At 41.5% G+C, this 16,857-nt stretch overlaps 1 protein-coding gene across 2 annotated transcripts in view; it reads left to right on the top strand.

Moving 5' to 3' along the window:
* SMOC2 (SPARC related modular calcium binding 2) overlaps window positions 1–15,347 on the top strand; it is a 127,345-nt gene extending 111,998 nt beyond the window's left edge. For both annotated transcript variants that reach the window (XM_083434205.1, XM_083434206.1), the window contains 4 exons: window positions 8,856–8,949; window positions 11,688–11,962; window positions 12,651–12,691; window positions 15,235–15,347. In XM_083434205.1, coding sequence (XP_083290331.1) covers window positions 8,856–8,949; window positions 11,688–11,962; window positions 12,651–12,691; window positions 15,235–15,258 — 434 coding nt within the window. In that variant the 3' untranslated portion in view covers window positions 15,259–15,347. The remainder of the gene's footprint in view (window positions 1–8,855; window positions 8,950–11,687; window positions 11,963–12,650; window positions 12,692–15,234) is intronic.
* The last annotated feature ends 1,510 nt before the right edge of the window (window positions 15,348–16,857 follow it).

Raw genomic sequence — 16,857 nt, 5'->3', positions numbered from 1 at the left:
TTAATATGATGGACAGCTACTTAAAAATTGGCAGAGGAGGCAAAAAGAAATTGCTTCCCACCTTTAGTTTTATATCTCTGTCCTATGGATGCTTACTCATTCAGCAGAGCATTGTCCATTTTCCCTTGATGCCCCAGTTGCTTGGCATTTGCTGTCTCTGCACCGTACTCTGTCGGTAAGTATTTAAACATTTTCTGAAAATGCATCTCTTTTCCTGAGCCAATTTAAACCTTAAACTCAGCCTCTAATATTTAAACTGAAACTTTTCCTGGTCAAACAGTTATATGGGATCATAAGTATTAAACATTTTCAGGTGGATTTTCTAGGTTTTGTAGGGAACGGGTTCATTTTTAAGAAGAAGGTTTATCCAGAATATGAACAGTCTTTTTTTGGCTATTTTAGTGCTGCGATGCTATACCTTGGAGGAAGCTTCTTTGAACCCAATGAGCCTTACTTCTGAATAGATATGTATATTGTGTTGTCAAACTTTTAACAGTGCAATCCTATGCATGTCTACTCAGAAGTAAGCCCCACTAGGAAAAACATTCAGCTGTGTGGGGCTGCACCTGAAATCCTAAAAATAAAATAAAAATACCACTGTTTTAATGATTTTATGATGCGCATACATTTATGAAAGTGCAGATTATGAATATTTCAATAAATAAATAAGCAATCTGATCCACACTTTCAAAGGCTCTCCCTTCTAGACCCTGCTCTCAGCCTGCCTTCCAATTGTTCTCTTCAACCATTGTGATTTCTCACCCCTCGCCCACCAAACAGCTGAGAAGAGTGCAATTTACAATAAATCCCGCCTGCTGGCCGACAGCAAAATTTGTACACACACACACACCTTGGTGCTGATAGGTAGCCTATGGGTTGCACAGCCCATTTGACACTGAAGAACTTTATGCTATTTAGCTCCTCGCTGAGGTGAAGTGTTTGTGTATATCCTTGTCACACGAGGTATGCATTCATTGGCCTAATTTCTCCATGGTTCATTTTGTGTTTGAATGGAAAACATACTTGTGGGCAAAACTATTTCTAAAGTAAACACTTAATTCTGTGTTACATCTTTGAACCTGCAGGCTAACATCGTGTGGTTTCAACTTCAACCCTTTACAAGAAATTATTAATGTAATCTATCAAAGCCACACAATATAGGTGGCTGTTCAAAAAAGAAAGAAAGAGAGAGAGAGAGAGAAAGAGAAAGAAGCCGAGGCATGAAAGTTTTGCTCGAGACATTCCTTGACAAGCTCTCTCGCTGCCCTTTTTCTTGTCTGCATAGAGGAATTCACTGAGGGTGAATTATTCCTGACATCCAGCTAGACCTTCCTCAGGTCAACCATTTTATTCCCAGGTCTGTTGAAATTAAGCGCAGCACGAAGCTCAGGAGAATTTTTCAGGGTTTGATAACACCTGTGTGGAACAGAGATTCCACTGTGTAAACGTTAAAGCACGCTTACTCACCAACACTGTAAGTCAGGGAAGTCGAACATTCGCCCTGTGTTTGCTCTAAAAGCTTGGCCTTTCTGTGCTTTCACATCAGGTTAAGCAACAGAGTTATAAAATTCACAGTGACAAGTTCAGTGTTTTGCTTGAATATCAGGCTCCCCCCCCCCCATAAAGAGAGTTCTGTTACTTAAATACCATCTCAGTTTTATGTCACAGGCGTTTTCAGGAAACCATAGATAATTCAGTGGAAAGTTCCCTGTCATTCTGAGGTGCATTTTATTTATTGATTTGGTCAAAATAGGAAGACTGCTGTATAAGAAACCTGATCCTAAAGCCACAGGCAGGGTCTCTATGCTGATATAGCGCACCCACCCTGGGATCAACATATAGGGATTCTTGTGAAATTTGGCCTCTTGGAATTCTATATGGAATTACCTGGTTCATAAATCTCATACCCAGGTGAGGATCCAAATCTTGGCTATTTACAGGATTTTACGCTCTTTCCTAAAGCTGCAACACGACTCAGGGTTTAAATTATTAAAATATGGATTGGAATGCAAATTTTGTGAAAACACACACACTTAAAGACATGTTTTAAGAGGTTTTTTTTAAAATAGCAAAATACAGATTGATGCAGAAAGAGGATTAATCAGAACTGCGGTAAAAACTTGTGAAAGTGATGTTGACATCGTGATCAAGCAAAGCACTTTCATAATGAAAACAGATAGCCTTTAATTTCATTTTGAGAGCAGTTATTATGTTTTCAATGCACTTCATGTGCTTCATCTTAGGGATAATGATACAGAAGACACAGATGCTGGAACAGATCCCCCAAAGCAGTTTAAGCCTGCAGTTCAGTATTAGTCCAACAATGTTACACACAGCTGGGACTAGGCGGGGTGAAGAACAAATCGGGTGGGAGATAGGAATTGAGCGGAAAAGTAGTGGGCAGGGGAGGGATTAAGCAGCTTCTCCTCCCTCCAGTCTTGTGTTCTGAATTTCTCACTTGTGGCAACGCAATGTTCACAAGTAAGTCCCTGTATGTTCAGCTAATGTCCTTGGGAATCCTACGATCTTCCATTCTGTGGACAGGACCAAGCCAGTATAGATGTCAATTAAACAGGAGTTTAAACATGCTGGAAATGTGGGTTTGGGATTCTGTCCTGCCATGTGCTGCCCAAAATCTTCCTGACACAGCACATGTGGAAGGTGCTGGCAGTTGTAAGTTACCCACAACTCACTTCCATAAAGCAGTGTGCTCAACGCACAAGCCTAGTAGACTTTCATCTTGGCACAGGACGTTAGCATCACATTCTTCTGTACCCTTTTGGAAAGACAAGCCATTGCTGTAGCTGCCTTGCCATGGCACTTGTCCAGCTCAGCATCATTGGAGAGATTGCTGGTTATGGTGGAACCCTGGAAAACAAAATTGTCTACCACCTCAAGTGTGTGATCACCAGTGCTGATGTGTGGAGTGTTGGTGACTTGCTGACCCAAGATGTTGGTCTTTGTAAGGCTGGTGGTAAGGCCGAACTCCCTGCTTGGACGGTTGGTGAGTCTCCATAGAACTTCATTGGAGTATGCCGTCAAAACTGTGTCATCTGCAAACAGCATCTCTTGAATAAGGAAAGACAAAGTCCAATTTCCACTGCCACACCCTACTGTAGCTTCATTGATTCCTCTCTTAATAATTCCTGATCTACACAATCTGGAAATATTTAAATTCCCAGAGACTCAGTAAACACCCCAGAGCAGAAGGAAGGAAACAATATCCTTCTGTCCTCTTTAAAAATGATCTATATATCAGGGGGTGGGGGTGGGAATATTTGCAAGACTTTCCAAAGCTTGACCAAACATCAGAAAGTTCTGGCTCATTCCCATATTTTATTTCTTGCATATTACCAGATGTGAAATGATTAGGAACTAGACTTGTCTGGTTTACATTTGCGCCTATGATATATAAAAAAAACTATGGTTTCAGTTGTGTTCACAGAAATGTCAGGAGTCACAGGCGTAGGGTTAATGTGGTATCATGATCTCAGAAGAAGGGGAGGGAGAAACTGCTAGATTTACTCTATGTAATTAAAAAAAAAAATCTTTTCAGATTTTTAAAGGGTTAGCTTGGGACTGGGATAGTACTCAGTTTTAACAATAACCCCTTGACTATGTTTCTTCAAATAGTCTCAGCAATTTGCTTGAGGCTCTAAGTGATTCTGATAAGTACTGTTGTCTTTTCACATACTTGTCTTTTCACACACTGATTTCTGTTGATCTGTCTTCAACCTGTCACTGTCAACTCCAAGGCAGCCTTCACCAATCCAATGCCCTCCAGAAGTTTTGGACTACAACTTCTGCCCGCCCCAGCAGGCCCTGTCTGCATTGGCTGAGGCTGTTTGGAGCTGTAGTACAAAACATCTAAATGATACTAGGTTGCTGAAGGCTGTTCCAAGGGAACTTGTGGGCCCTTGTGGAGAGAATGTGGGACAGGGCGCAGAGTATAGGGGATGGAGGGGGCATCAGCCCCCTCAATATTTGGGGGCACGGGGCTCGGGCCCCCCAATATTGAGGGGGCTGACACCCCCACCACCCTGCCACTGGGTGAGTGCTCAGCAGTCAGGTGGGGCGCACAAGGGTGAACATCACCCTATGCGTGCAGCCCAGTTGCATGTGACATCATGCACACATGATGTGCCACCCCCCAATGTTGGGCGCAACTCGGTGCACCTTGAATGGGATCAAAAGTAGAAGAAGCTTGGGTGACAGTCCATGAGAAACAGGAACAGTTTGCCCTCCCCCCTCATAGCACCACAAAATATTTTGCTGCGATAGTCCAAGGAAGAGAGGAAAAATAGGAGTTCAATATATTAAAAGAAGCATGTCAGTTTGATTCCCTCACCCCCAAACCTCAGGGTTGTACCCAATCTGTGTATATGAATTTTCAGTAAATAATTCTGCACCCTGACTAGATTGTGGCAGCGAGGGCTGCAGAATATACTACATAAAGGAATGGCAGGTTTCCAGGTAGAAGAGGAGAAACAGATCACTCAGATATGGCTTGTACCTCTTGCCTGGGAAAAACCCAAATTAGATTCTATAGGTGATCACTGCATCAGCTGTAATAAGATGTATGAGAACTTGGCAGAAGAATACTATGAGTTTTCCTCTAGGTTCAGTGGTGCAAGCCATTACTTGTGCAACTGCAGTTCAGTTCCACTCCTCTCTCTCGCAAGATGGGCAGAGCTGGCTGCCGCCACCCTACTTGCCAGAAAACTTTCACCACGCCTTTGGAAATGTCAAAATTCTGTTGTAGAGAGGAAAATTTTGGTGCCATGAATCCAATCTGTACAGAGATCTTAGCAAGGGATTCAGAGACAACTGTGTACTGTAGATCAGGCTGGATCCCTGCCATAGTTGCTCCTGGAACTGGCTGATTCCCCAAACATGAGGTGTCAGAACATCTGTCACATCCCAACATTTTGTTTTCCTCAGTCCCAGCCCACTCAGTATGGGGGATTTCCTCCTATCTCTCAGATCCAACAGCCTTGGAAAGCCAAAACACTAAACAGGTAACCAATGTGATGAGTGACTGTCTGGATAATCTGTAACGGAAAGGGTTTGGACATGAATATTACAACTGCATCGGTATGGCCAATCCTTTAAAATGTAAAACCTAAATCACATTCTGATTCTTGCAGCTCATTCTGATTCTTGCAGCCTAGACAGTTTTCTCTAATCCTTATCTACTTCATTATTATCTTAGATCTTTTCTAGTACTGGTTATTAAGTTCATCAGCCTTATTTCTATTAAAATAACTATTTGTCATTCATTTGTAATTTAGCAAACTCTGCAGATTCTCATGCAATATCTTTGTTGCAAGAAGCAACCCATATTTTATCATCACCGTGAAAACGCAAGACCTCATGTAACCCCTGTTTTGTTTTTGTTTATTAAAAAAGAAAAGCTCCACAGGCTGCTCCAAGGAGTATTTAAAACTCCAAGTGACGTGAGCCTCAAAATATCTAAATGAAAGCCTCCTTCCCTGTAGACCAGCCCAGGAAATTCTGATCACTAGAGGAGGTCCTTCTGTTGGTTCAGCTACATTCAGAGGTTCAGGGAGGGCGGTGGTACATGAGAAGGCCTTCTCAGTGATAGTCCCAAGAATATGGCTCTCCCCACAGAGGCTCATCTGGCACCATCTCTTTACAGCTTCTGCCGATGGCTAATTTTGAGGCCTTCTTTATAACATTTTGTATGGATTATAATTCAGAGCTTATCTTCTGTGTTTCTTTTTACTATTTTCATCATGTTTAATTACACACCCTGAAGGACTGTTGTTACTAATACTAATAAGAATAATTATGTAATTGGCATGTTTCAAAAACAAGCAAATTATAGAGCTGGAATGGATCTCAAATGTCATCGAGTCCAACACTAAATGTCATGAACCTGGTTCAACTCTGAAGTTGATTTTAAAGAGCTGACTTTTGCCTAATGGCATGCTGGAAAAGTGGGTAGTTTCTACACACATGTATTTGAGCTTAGAAAGTAGAGATCATAGAAGAGATCATAGAATCAGAGTTGGAAGGGACCCTGAGGATCATCTAGGCCAACCCCCTGCAATGCAGGAATATGCAGCTGTCCCATACGGGGATTGAACCTACAACCTTGGCGTTATCAGACCATTCTTTAACCAAGTGAGCTGTCAGAGGCCCCAAGAACAATTCCTATCCAGCCATCTTTGTGGTGCCACTGCTAGAAGCAACCATGACTGTGGTCATTGATTTTTTACAGTGCAGGATTGATGTTTTTGAACAGAAACAGATAATTCAAATAGGTTGATATACTTGTTGTTTCTGCATAAATAGTAGGGATACAATTGTGTTGGTGCACCAGATAATCTATAGCATCAGCACCTTTCAAAATGCTGTCTGATAAACAACAGCATTTCTAGGCAGTCCTTAAAGGTAAAGGGACCCCTGACCATTAGGTCCAGCCGTGACCGACTCTGGGGTTGCAGCGCTCATCTCGCTTTATTAGCTGAGGGAGCCAGCGTACAGTTTCCGGGTCATGTGGCCAGCATGACTAAACCGCTTCTGGCAAACCAGAGCCGCGCATGGAAACGCCGTTTACCTTCCCGCCGGAGCGGTACCTATTTATCTACTTGCACTTTGACATGCTTTCAAACTGCTAGGTAGGCAGGAGCTGGAACTTAGCAATGGGAGCTCACCCCGTCGCAGGGATTCGAACCACCAACCTTCTGTGTTATCCTTATTTTTGCGGATTGAACTTCCCCCTGCAACATCAGTACTTCACAGAATATCACGTGTCATGTTTCTGTGGCCACAAATCCAGAATGTTCCCTTTTGTATAATTTTGATATGAGAACCATCCACGATTTTTAGATGATAAATGTTTAGTTGTATCATTGGTTGGAGATTAAGTAGATTCTGTCAAATATAAAATATTCATTGGCTTTTGGAAAATGTTTCTTCTTGCCTAAGCATCCTTTAGTGTATTATTTAAAGGTGTATATCATGAATGGTATCATTTGGAAATAGGTCCCATTAAAACAGTGGGACTTACTTCCAAATAAACATGCTTGGTGTTGAGGTACCTATTTGTTTCTCATTTTGTGAATAAATAAGTTTCTAAATGATTCTAATAGGCAGCAAATATTATTTGCGGTGAACATACACAATGACTTAATTTATGCCATGGTGAGAGGAGGGTCTGCCACCAACCACCACTGGGGCAAATTTCAAATCCAAATAGATATTTTTTAATATTTCAGCTGACATGAACAGGAAAATATTACAGTCCCACAGTTCTGTCATCATTATACCCAGTAGAAGGCTTTGGAGAAAGAAAGCATGGGGGCTGATTAAACATTTTCAACACCTCACAGTGCCTGTTAAACAGTGGGAGAAATGACTTGAAACTGAAAAGTCTTGCATTATCTGGGAAAGTAATATTATATAATTCATCCTTTATAAAAGCCACAAGCTGCTGTGTAGAAAGAATGGGTTACAATTCTGGTCAATTCTGTGTCAAAACAGCAATCACAAGGCACTCCTTTTTCTTACAATGTACGAAATTGGCACCAGACATTTTTCATTATTGTAACATTCCTCTAACAGGAATCCATTTGGGTAAATTCCCCTGCACTAAAGAAATGTATCTAAAAACCAACGTAACTGTTTCAGAAATCATTCTAAGCTCTGTAGCCATGCTCCTCCCGATAATTATCTCAACCACATAGCCATAACTGAATTGTTTTAAAAGCGGCAAAGTCTCCAGATAATATCTGAAGCCTAGAGCATAAGTTGGCAGTACGAAGGCTGGGCTTCTCTGAGATTAAAAGGAGTCAGATGGAGATTCTGAATGAACAGAACATAGATTTTAGCCCTGTTCAGGCAATGCACATTCCTGAACAGGGAATGTAAACACCAGTAAGGGGAACAAGGGTTATGCCTGAGAGCCTCACTTACAATATCACAGCATGCGCTGGCCACCACTTGCTTCACCTCTGACCTTTCTGTATTGGTCACATGGGGTTCTTGATCACACAGATCAATTGATCACCAAAGATCACACCTTTCCACTCAGTACAGAAAAGTCAGGCTGACGTATGTGGGGCCTGGAATAAAAATGCTGGGTACAGGCCTGACATGCATGCCCCACATCTAGGGATCAGGTAGGGGGTGTGATTCACTTTGCATCTAAAGGCAAACTTACCTGATTGGCACTTTCCAAAATGATACACGAACCAAAACTCAGCGATCCTTCAAAATTTGCACATTATAAATTTTGTATTGCAGTTCTCCAGCCAAGCAGCATGTACCAAAATGTAGGTGCTCTGGTAAAATGTGTGTGTAAATGCATATATTAGTGAAAAGAACATTAAAATGCATTCTATTGGGAAATATTGCATTGCAAAAATGTGTATCTTAGGAATGCATTGTGAAAAATTGTATAACAGTAAAAATTGCGTACAAAAATGTGTATAGTAGGAGAAATTCACAGTAAGACTCTGTTGAAATACCAACACTCTTGTTCATGCTTACATTCCCTGTTCAGCCATAACAATGGAAAAGGTCTGGGAATTGGTATGAATTCAAGCACTGGATATAACTCTTCCATTGAAATAATGGAGTTTACAAGTGCTTGACTTTGGCGTGATTGCCAAAAGAATATGAACATGTGAGACATATGAAGCTCTGTTCAGAACTTGTGCTCTGTGCCATGAAGACAGCTCTGAACGCCACATGATTTGGCCTACATCTGACCCTCAACATTCCCGAAATGTAAATGTGGCTTTGTATCCCACGTTTTAGTGCAGATGTACCCTCCCCGTCCTCACAACATGGACTTAAGTAATGCAAGCAATCTGTTTCCATTTTAGGTTGTCCAGGACCCAAGAAGAATGAGTTCTTGACAAGTGTTTTGGATGCGCTCTCCACAGACATGGTGCATGCAGTCTCTGATCCTTCCAGCAGGTGAGTTAGTTTGGCTCCAGCCCCCTGTGTGCTTTAGGAAGTAATTCTGGTTGTCACTTTCTCTCTCTCTCTTTTTGCTTTTGTGGAAGACAGCTAGAGCTTAATGACAGTTATCAAATATAATTTAAACCGCAGCTCAACACTGATCTTTTAAATGAAAAAGGGATCAAGTAGAATATGAGCAGGGTGAATTCCCCCACTTCTGAGTAACTACGGCCTGCTCCCATACATTGGGGGATTAAGAGGACGGGCTTCCTTATAAAAGGGCATGACTTCTGCAGGTAGGATTGAGCCAAGTAATTTCCTTCCACCTTAGAAATTAATCACTGGCTCTTCTGAAATTTTTCCATTTAGAAAAGTAACAAGATGCAATGAATCCACAACACAGAGACTTTTGAAAGGGGGTTAGACTGAGAGTGTGCAATGAGTGCTCTGAAATGATCTGATATTGTCACAGAGGTAAATCATGAAGGAGGTGTGCCCTAGGGATGGGAGAGGGATATGATTTGGTTCACGTTTTAACATGAACCTACCTAGTTTGCACTTCCTGAAACAAGGCATGAGCCGTCCTTCGAAATTCACACATCTCCAAATTTTGCAATGCCGTTTGCCAACAAAGAAAGAGTTTGCAATGCACACATCATGGGAAAGCATCCATAAAGATGCATACGTTTGTGAAAATAATATACAAAAGTTCATTGCATTCTGGGGCATTGCTTGCAAAAATAAACCTGGGAGCAATGCACACTCAAATGCTGATGGATATTCTTGGTTCAAAACATGGCAAATGTGGGGCAAACTGAACATAAGATCAGTTTTTAATTGTGCAGGCTGAATACCACCCAAAAAATGCACCCTTGGATCAAATTACTGTATTGGTTAGGATCATATAAACACACTGTGAGATTTCCCTCTATCAGGTCACTGAATTTTGGCAACGCTGCAAACAGTAGTGGGCAATGAATTGGCATGGGTGGCTTCTCAACACAGCAGAACACTGCCACCTTCCAATAGAGTGAGGGAATGAAGTTGGGGGAGATTGGTGCATGGCAGTGGAGCCACACACACTAAACCTGAGCCTTGCCCCTCTTTCTCTTACTAAGCAGCAGCAACCCACCATGTTGGGAAGCTGAGAGAGCAACAAAGCCCCACCCGCGTCATCTCGCTGACTGCTGCTGGTTGCAAGGATGTTTAAGAGCAAGGCTTCATCTTCCAAAGGTAGCAGACTGCAGCCCCAACCTAGCTAAAGTTAGTTTTGACTAAGTCCTATTGAAAGCAGTGGGAGTTGAGTTGGTCGTGATTAACCTGGGACTAAGTCATAACTAGCTTTAGCTGGACGATAGCCAGCATGCTGAAATAAAAGACACCAAGCCATTAGTCAAAGGCAGTGAAGTCATTCAATAAAGCATTTCATTTCGTTTTCTGCAGTGGGCAGTTTTACACTTCGCATGGAAAAGAAAATAGCCTCTGTTTCTCCCAGTAAAATTTATAAATTCATAAAAATATATTACATGCAATTTAGGAGCATTGGAAGTCGCTGGCTCTGTGCCAAGTGGAACACTCTTTCCTTTCTTTTAATGCAACGTGATGCCGTAAGAGCCATGATATAATTTTGAGCAACACACTTTGCTCATGTTGTGACTATTACTTTTGCCGCTGGGAAAGGTATTTCAGGGTCATTTTGGTTTTTAGCCTCATGTTGTTGCAGCTCAGTCACTAGACGTTCACATTCCTCACCTGTTTGGACTTTCATCACATCAGTAAAATGTATTTTAAAAACTTGTCCCTTTTTAGCAGTAGCAAGGTCATGATCCACCCAAAATGGAGCATTAAGTCCACTTAATATTTTGTCCATTGAAACCAAATACAATATCCACAACAGTGGCTGGATTGTGCCCAGTTATTTAAATTCAGTGGTGCATTTTCGAACTGAAGAGGCAGAATTCTGAGCTAGCTGAGAAATCTGATTAAGTTCTGAACATGTTTAGTTCTGAACATGCCTCCACTGTGTAAATCAGCTGCACTGATGTATTTGGCAATTCATTTGCTTTAATAGCGCTGACTATGCAATCCTATATGTGTCTTCTCTGAGTCTCATGTAATTCAGTGGGTATATAAGCAGTCTGATTAGTGGGACATAAAACTATCCATTTCATCTTAAATTTCTTAATCATCCTACCAAATGCATACAGTGAGCCTATGCTTAGCTGTTAATCTTCCTATCTTGGTACAAGATTGTCAATTGCACTCTAGTCTTGCTTTTGCAGCTTTGAGAGCACCTCCTCTCAATAGGCTGATTGCAGCACAACGATAGGCTGAACCAAACAGAACCAAACCCAGCAGTGTCTTCACTGGCAAAGACAATGTTTACTCAGCCGCTATGGCACACCTCAGACCCAGGCTGGCTACATCGAATGGAAAGTGGGGGAAAGAGAGGCAAGCTGATGCCTATGAGAAGCTCACAAGCAAGAAATTAAGGGTAGAAATCCTCTCTTGGTGTATTGCCTCTGTGATACTGGAAGATCAGTGGCAAGGAAGAGGTCAAGCAAAATAAGTTGTGTACGTGGTGTTTTTATCAGACACAAATCTGAGTATTCAAGGGGCTTCACAATTGATTCCTCATCCTGTTACTTCAGTAGCACAAGCACCTCAAATATGATGAAGGAATTGGGAGGGTCCAAGAGGGGAAACAGATAGTGAAGGTTTTATGCTTCCTTAATGGCCTCTGTCTTTTGCAGGCTTTCAGAACCAGATCCTAATCACACTCTGGAGGAAAGAGTTGTCCACTGGTATTTTAAACAACTGGATAAGAATGCTAGTGGTGATATCGGCAAAAAAGAAATCAAGCCGTTTAAGAGATTCCTGAGGAAAAAGTCCAAGCCCAAGAAATGTGTGAAAAAGTTTGTGGAATACTGTGACGTGAATAATGACAAATCCTTAACGGTTCCAGAACTAATGGGATGCCTGGGGGTTACGAAAGAAGATAACAAGGCAGACACAAAGAAACGTCATAGTAAGAAGACCTCCTAACTAGCTCTTTTATCACAGCTTTATGAGAAAGATATTGCATCTGGAGTTTCATAAGTTACTTGTGGCTTATATGGAGAACTGGTTTTTACAAAAGCAGAGGTGACCTGCAACAAACTGTTGCAGCATGGAGAGCTGCTTGTTCAGACCCACACCGTTTCCTCCATTTCCCCACTCCACCCCACTGACTTGGGTCAGTATTCCATTGCCACTGAGCACGCTCAGTTCCCAATGGACTATTTGGGGTAGGAGGTGTTCCACAGCCATTGGATTTTTTGTTTTTTAACCCTCTCTGAAGATTTTTTTTGTACTTCTGCAAAGCTCAGGATTCACCCTGGCCTGCTGATATCTTCTTGTGTGGGGGTGTCATTATTTTGGCTATATAAAAAACAACACTCACAGCCAGAACATCACAAATAGAGGAAATAATAAAGCCAGATGCCACAACTGGGTTATGGAGTCCAGTAAAAATCTGAAAGCTGCTGCTATCTTGTTTCAGATTTTGTGGTCTCTGGAGATTTAGGCAGGGGGAGAACCCACCCATACACACACATATATTTAATTGTAAAGCAATGTCCTCGTTTATTACATAGAAGTTTCAAAGATTTGTTTAAGATCTTGCACAGAAACTATTTTTATGGTCAACTAACATACCATGTTTTCTTCCTTGACAGCTCCAAAAAATAATGGTGAAAGTACTCCTTCCAACAGGCAGGTAAGTGTGGAGAAGACACTTTTCCATTCTCCCAATAACTGTTTTTAGCCTTATCTAGTCTGCATGTCTTGGCAGTCACATTCTGGACTAGCCCAAAATATTTCACTGCCTTTGTTAGATTCCCCACCCCAAGTCAAGGTACTGTATGCTTGTGAAATGAGGACGACTTATAAACGCCATCTCCAACTCCTCAAAAGATTCCATCAACGGTGTCTCTGAAAATTTTTACATATCACTTGGGAAGACAGGCAAACTAATGCCAGTGTACTGGAAGAAGCAAAGATCACCAGCGTCAAAGCAATGATTCTTCAACATCAACTTCATTGGACTGGTCATGTTGTGTGGATGCCTGATTATCGTCCTCCAAAGCAATTACTCTACTTAAAAATGGTAAGCGTAATGCTGATGGTCAACAAAAGAGGTTTAAAGACTCTCTCAAGGCAAATCTAAAGAAATGTAGTATAAACACCGACAACTGGGAAACACTGGCCTGCGAGCGCTTCAGTTGGAGAACAGCCTTTACCAACGGTGCCATGGGCTTTGAAGATGCTCGAACTCAGGACAAAAGGGAGAAATGTGCTAAGAGAAAGGCACGCTTGGCAAACCTTCACCGTGATCACCTCCGCCTGGAAGCCCATGTCCCCACTGTGGAAGGACATGTAGTTCCAGAACTGGCCTCCATAGTCACTTACGGACTCACCTTTAAAACCGTGTTTATGGAAGACAATCTTACTCAACTACGAGTGATCGCCAAAGAAGAAGACGACATAGTACTCAAGGCTATCAAGTTAATACCACAAGCAGCACTCCCCTACCCTGGAAGTAAAAATACAAGAAAAAATTAAATAACTAGCCATCTTATGTCCTTTCATGACATCCAGAATCATCTTACAGAAAAGCCACATCTCAAAGGGATTTTTTTAAAATTTAAAAATAGTCATATGATGTCAGCCTTCTTTGATGCTACATAGTCACATGATGTCAGTCATTTGCTTGATGCTACATTGACACGTCCAAAAGCCAGCAATTAATTTAGTGTAGGCTTTCACACCTTTGGTAGAACCTCACAGCTAAGAAAATGTTCTTATTTCTCCTCTGCTGAAGAAAGGGCCCAGAGGCTTAACTCCCCTCACATCCCTTAAGTTTGAAACAAGGCAGTCTGAAAACAATTACTGTGGTAGAAGTCCAAACCATTCAAAAGTTTATTTCAAGTATATAATAGCTGTTGCTGCCCCATGTGCTGCACACAGCTCTCAACGCATAATATATACCTACCTCTCTCTCTCTCTCTCTCTCTCTCTCTCTCTCTCTCTCTCTCTCTCCTCCTGCTTTCCTGTAATCTGATAACAACATGTAACTTATATAGTGAAACAGTTCTGTCATTTCTGGGTTTCTGCTCCCCCCTCCCCCTTTATTTGATTTGATTTCTTTAAATATTTTTGCTGACTCAGTCTCAATTATTTTAAAAGCTGGTGCTGTGAAATGATAGCCTTGAAATGGTCCTCGTTGTGCAAACCATCTGTTGGCAGTTAACTGCTGCAGCCAAGTGAGGCTATGAAGGTACCTCACAGATGCCAAAGGTGGCTTTCATCACGAGGCCTCGCGCTTGAAAGGAAGGCATTGGAAATGAATACGCCTGACAAGGAACGGTTTTAAAAGAAACCACCCACCTCAAAAGAGAACAATCAGCTCCATTTCCATCGGGGAATGGGCAATAGGGGGTGATAATAAGTGCTCCAGCATTTTCTATTTCACCAAGAGCTGATCTGCACGTTGTGGGGAATTAGGTGGTAAACTGAAGTGACATAATTCTGGGCTGGAACACTTTTAGACTGTAGGTGAGAGGTTGTATTTTTGAATGCTCCCTCGTGGAAAAAGCTCACTACATGTGGAAAACTAAAACATCAGAGAGAGGACAAAGCTAAGCCCCACACTCTGGTGTGCTAAACATTTAGCCTAGTATATTGCATAGAGAGTTTGGTTTAAAAATAAGGAATAAGGAAACTGGTTTTTCAAATGCTGTTGGACTACAAATATCGTCATCCCTAACCATACTGGCAGAGGTTGGTAGGAGTTGGGAGTCCAGCAACGTCAGGGAGTTTATATGTTCCCAATCCCAATTTTACCTGTAGGAATATTCAGGCCTCTGATATCCCACCTGTGGTCTCAAGAGGACTGTACCACGGAGCATGTTCTAGACTGAGTGTGATATACAGTGGTACCTCAGGTTACATATGCTTCAGGTTACAGACTCCACTAACCCAGAAATAGTGCTCCAGGTTAAGAACTATGCTTCAGGATGAGAACAGAAATCGTGTTCTGGCGGCGCGGCGGCAGCAGGAGGCCCCATTAGCTGAAGTGGTGCTTTAGGTTAAGAACAGCTGCAGGTTAAGAACAGACCTCCGGAACGAATTAAGTACTTAACCCGAGGTACCACTGTATTTTTATTTGTGTCTCTGATATCAGCATATCAATTGTTTATTGCTATAATGTATATGATAGCAACATATATGTGACTCTGTTTTTCAAAATTTCTTTGGCAGCAAACCTCAAAGAAACAAGGCTGAACACTTCCTGGCCAAGGCAGATCTCTCAGATGCCTGGGAGACTCCCTCACCAAAAGGCAATTAAAAAAAGAAAGAAAGAAACCCAACAACCGTAGTATTTGCACTTTGTACTTTAAATGTAAATTCACTTTGTAGAAATGAGATATTTAACAGACATTTAAGAGAATCTGTGAAAATGTAGTAACAGCTTGTTTTTAAACAATTATCACATACAATGTATGTGCCTTTTATTGTCTGAAATCTGTACGTGTTGGAGGTGTAAAAGTTTGCATTTAATCTTTTTTTGAAAGAAGAATGTTCAGTTGGACATTAACATAGAAGCTAGTCTTGTAGTATTTTTCTGTTCAGTAATTTTGCTTGTTTTCTACATAGCTATTGATTTTTTATGAAGTTATACTGAAAACCTGCTCATTTCAAAGTCTACTGTACTCATAATTTTAATTAAACTCTGTGTTAAGGTTGCATGTTCCTTAGGCTTAAACCAAGAATTGGAAATTGCTGTTGACTTCTCGTGCACCTTATATAAGCAGAGGAATCTTTTCTCTGTTGGTGTTTAGAGGGTTAAAAATAATGGCGTTGACTTTATCCAGAGCACAGTTGCACAACAAGAATGCAACCACTAATTGATTGGAAATAAATCTTTTGTAGATTTTCCTTTGTATTCCCCCCCCCCCTTAGAGGACTTCAGTATAATATATATTTTTCTTCCCCGTTCTTCCTGCTTTTGGGTAGGTTTAGTCAGCCTTTAAACTGGCAAGTATGTGGTGTCACTCAAAACAAAATCTGCCAAGCCCCAGAATAGACATAATAAGGCAATAAAGGGGCACAGTTGTTCAGTATTGTAAATCTAATTATAAGGAGACAAAGAAGGTAGAACAGGCTTGTCAGTCTTTTCTTTTCCTTACACTTGGCTGAGCTGTGATATGCAACTTGTGGTGCCCCGGGATCTACAAAAAGGTAAAACTATCACTTGAACAAATTATGAACAGTTATTTTAGGGAGGTGCAGTCAGCACAAGCTGCCCCTTAGGGCATCATTCTTGCCATCTGGGAGATGTTCTTACAAGTTTTCATACCTTTCCTATCATTTGGAGGGAGTTTTCTTTTTTCACCCCTTTCCTGGAATGCCTGAAGGAAAGAGAACTTGCAGATGTGAACTTGATGGCAAAACATTTGAAAGAACAAAAAATAACAATAAAGAACTTTCGCTTCAGACCTTGGACAGCAATAAATTATACAGTAAGCAGCCAGAGACAACAGCGTGTAGGGTAGGGAGAGTATGAGCATATAGATATCTTAGAGTTGAAAGGGATCCAAGGGTCATCTAGTCCAACCCCCTGCATTGCAGGAATCTCAGCTAAAGCAGATGGCCATCCAATCTCTGTTTAAAAACCTCCAATGGAGGAGAGACCACCACCTCTCATGGGAGTCTGTTCCACTGTCAGAAAATTTCCCCCCAAAATGTTTAGTCGGAGTCTCCTTTCTTGCAACTTGAAGCCATTGGTTCCAGTCCTACACTCCTGGAGCAGGAGAAAACAAGCATGCTCCCTCCTCCCTTAAGATATTTCATAGAATCATAGAATCATAGAGTTGGAATAGA

This window comes from Podarcis tiliguerta (assembly GCF_965153285.1).
Source record: "Podarcis tiliguerta genome assembly, chromosome: 3".
NCBI classification, from domain to species: Eukaryota; Metazoa; Chordata; class Lepidosauria; order Squamata; family Lacertidae; genus Podarcis; species Podarcis tiliguerta.
Note: the sequence above shows the minus strand (reverse complement) of the source record. Positions and strands in the feature narration are given on the sequence as shown.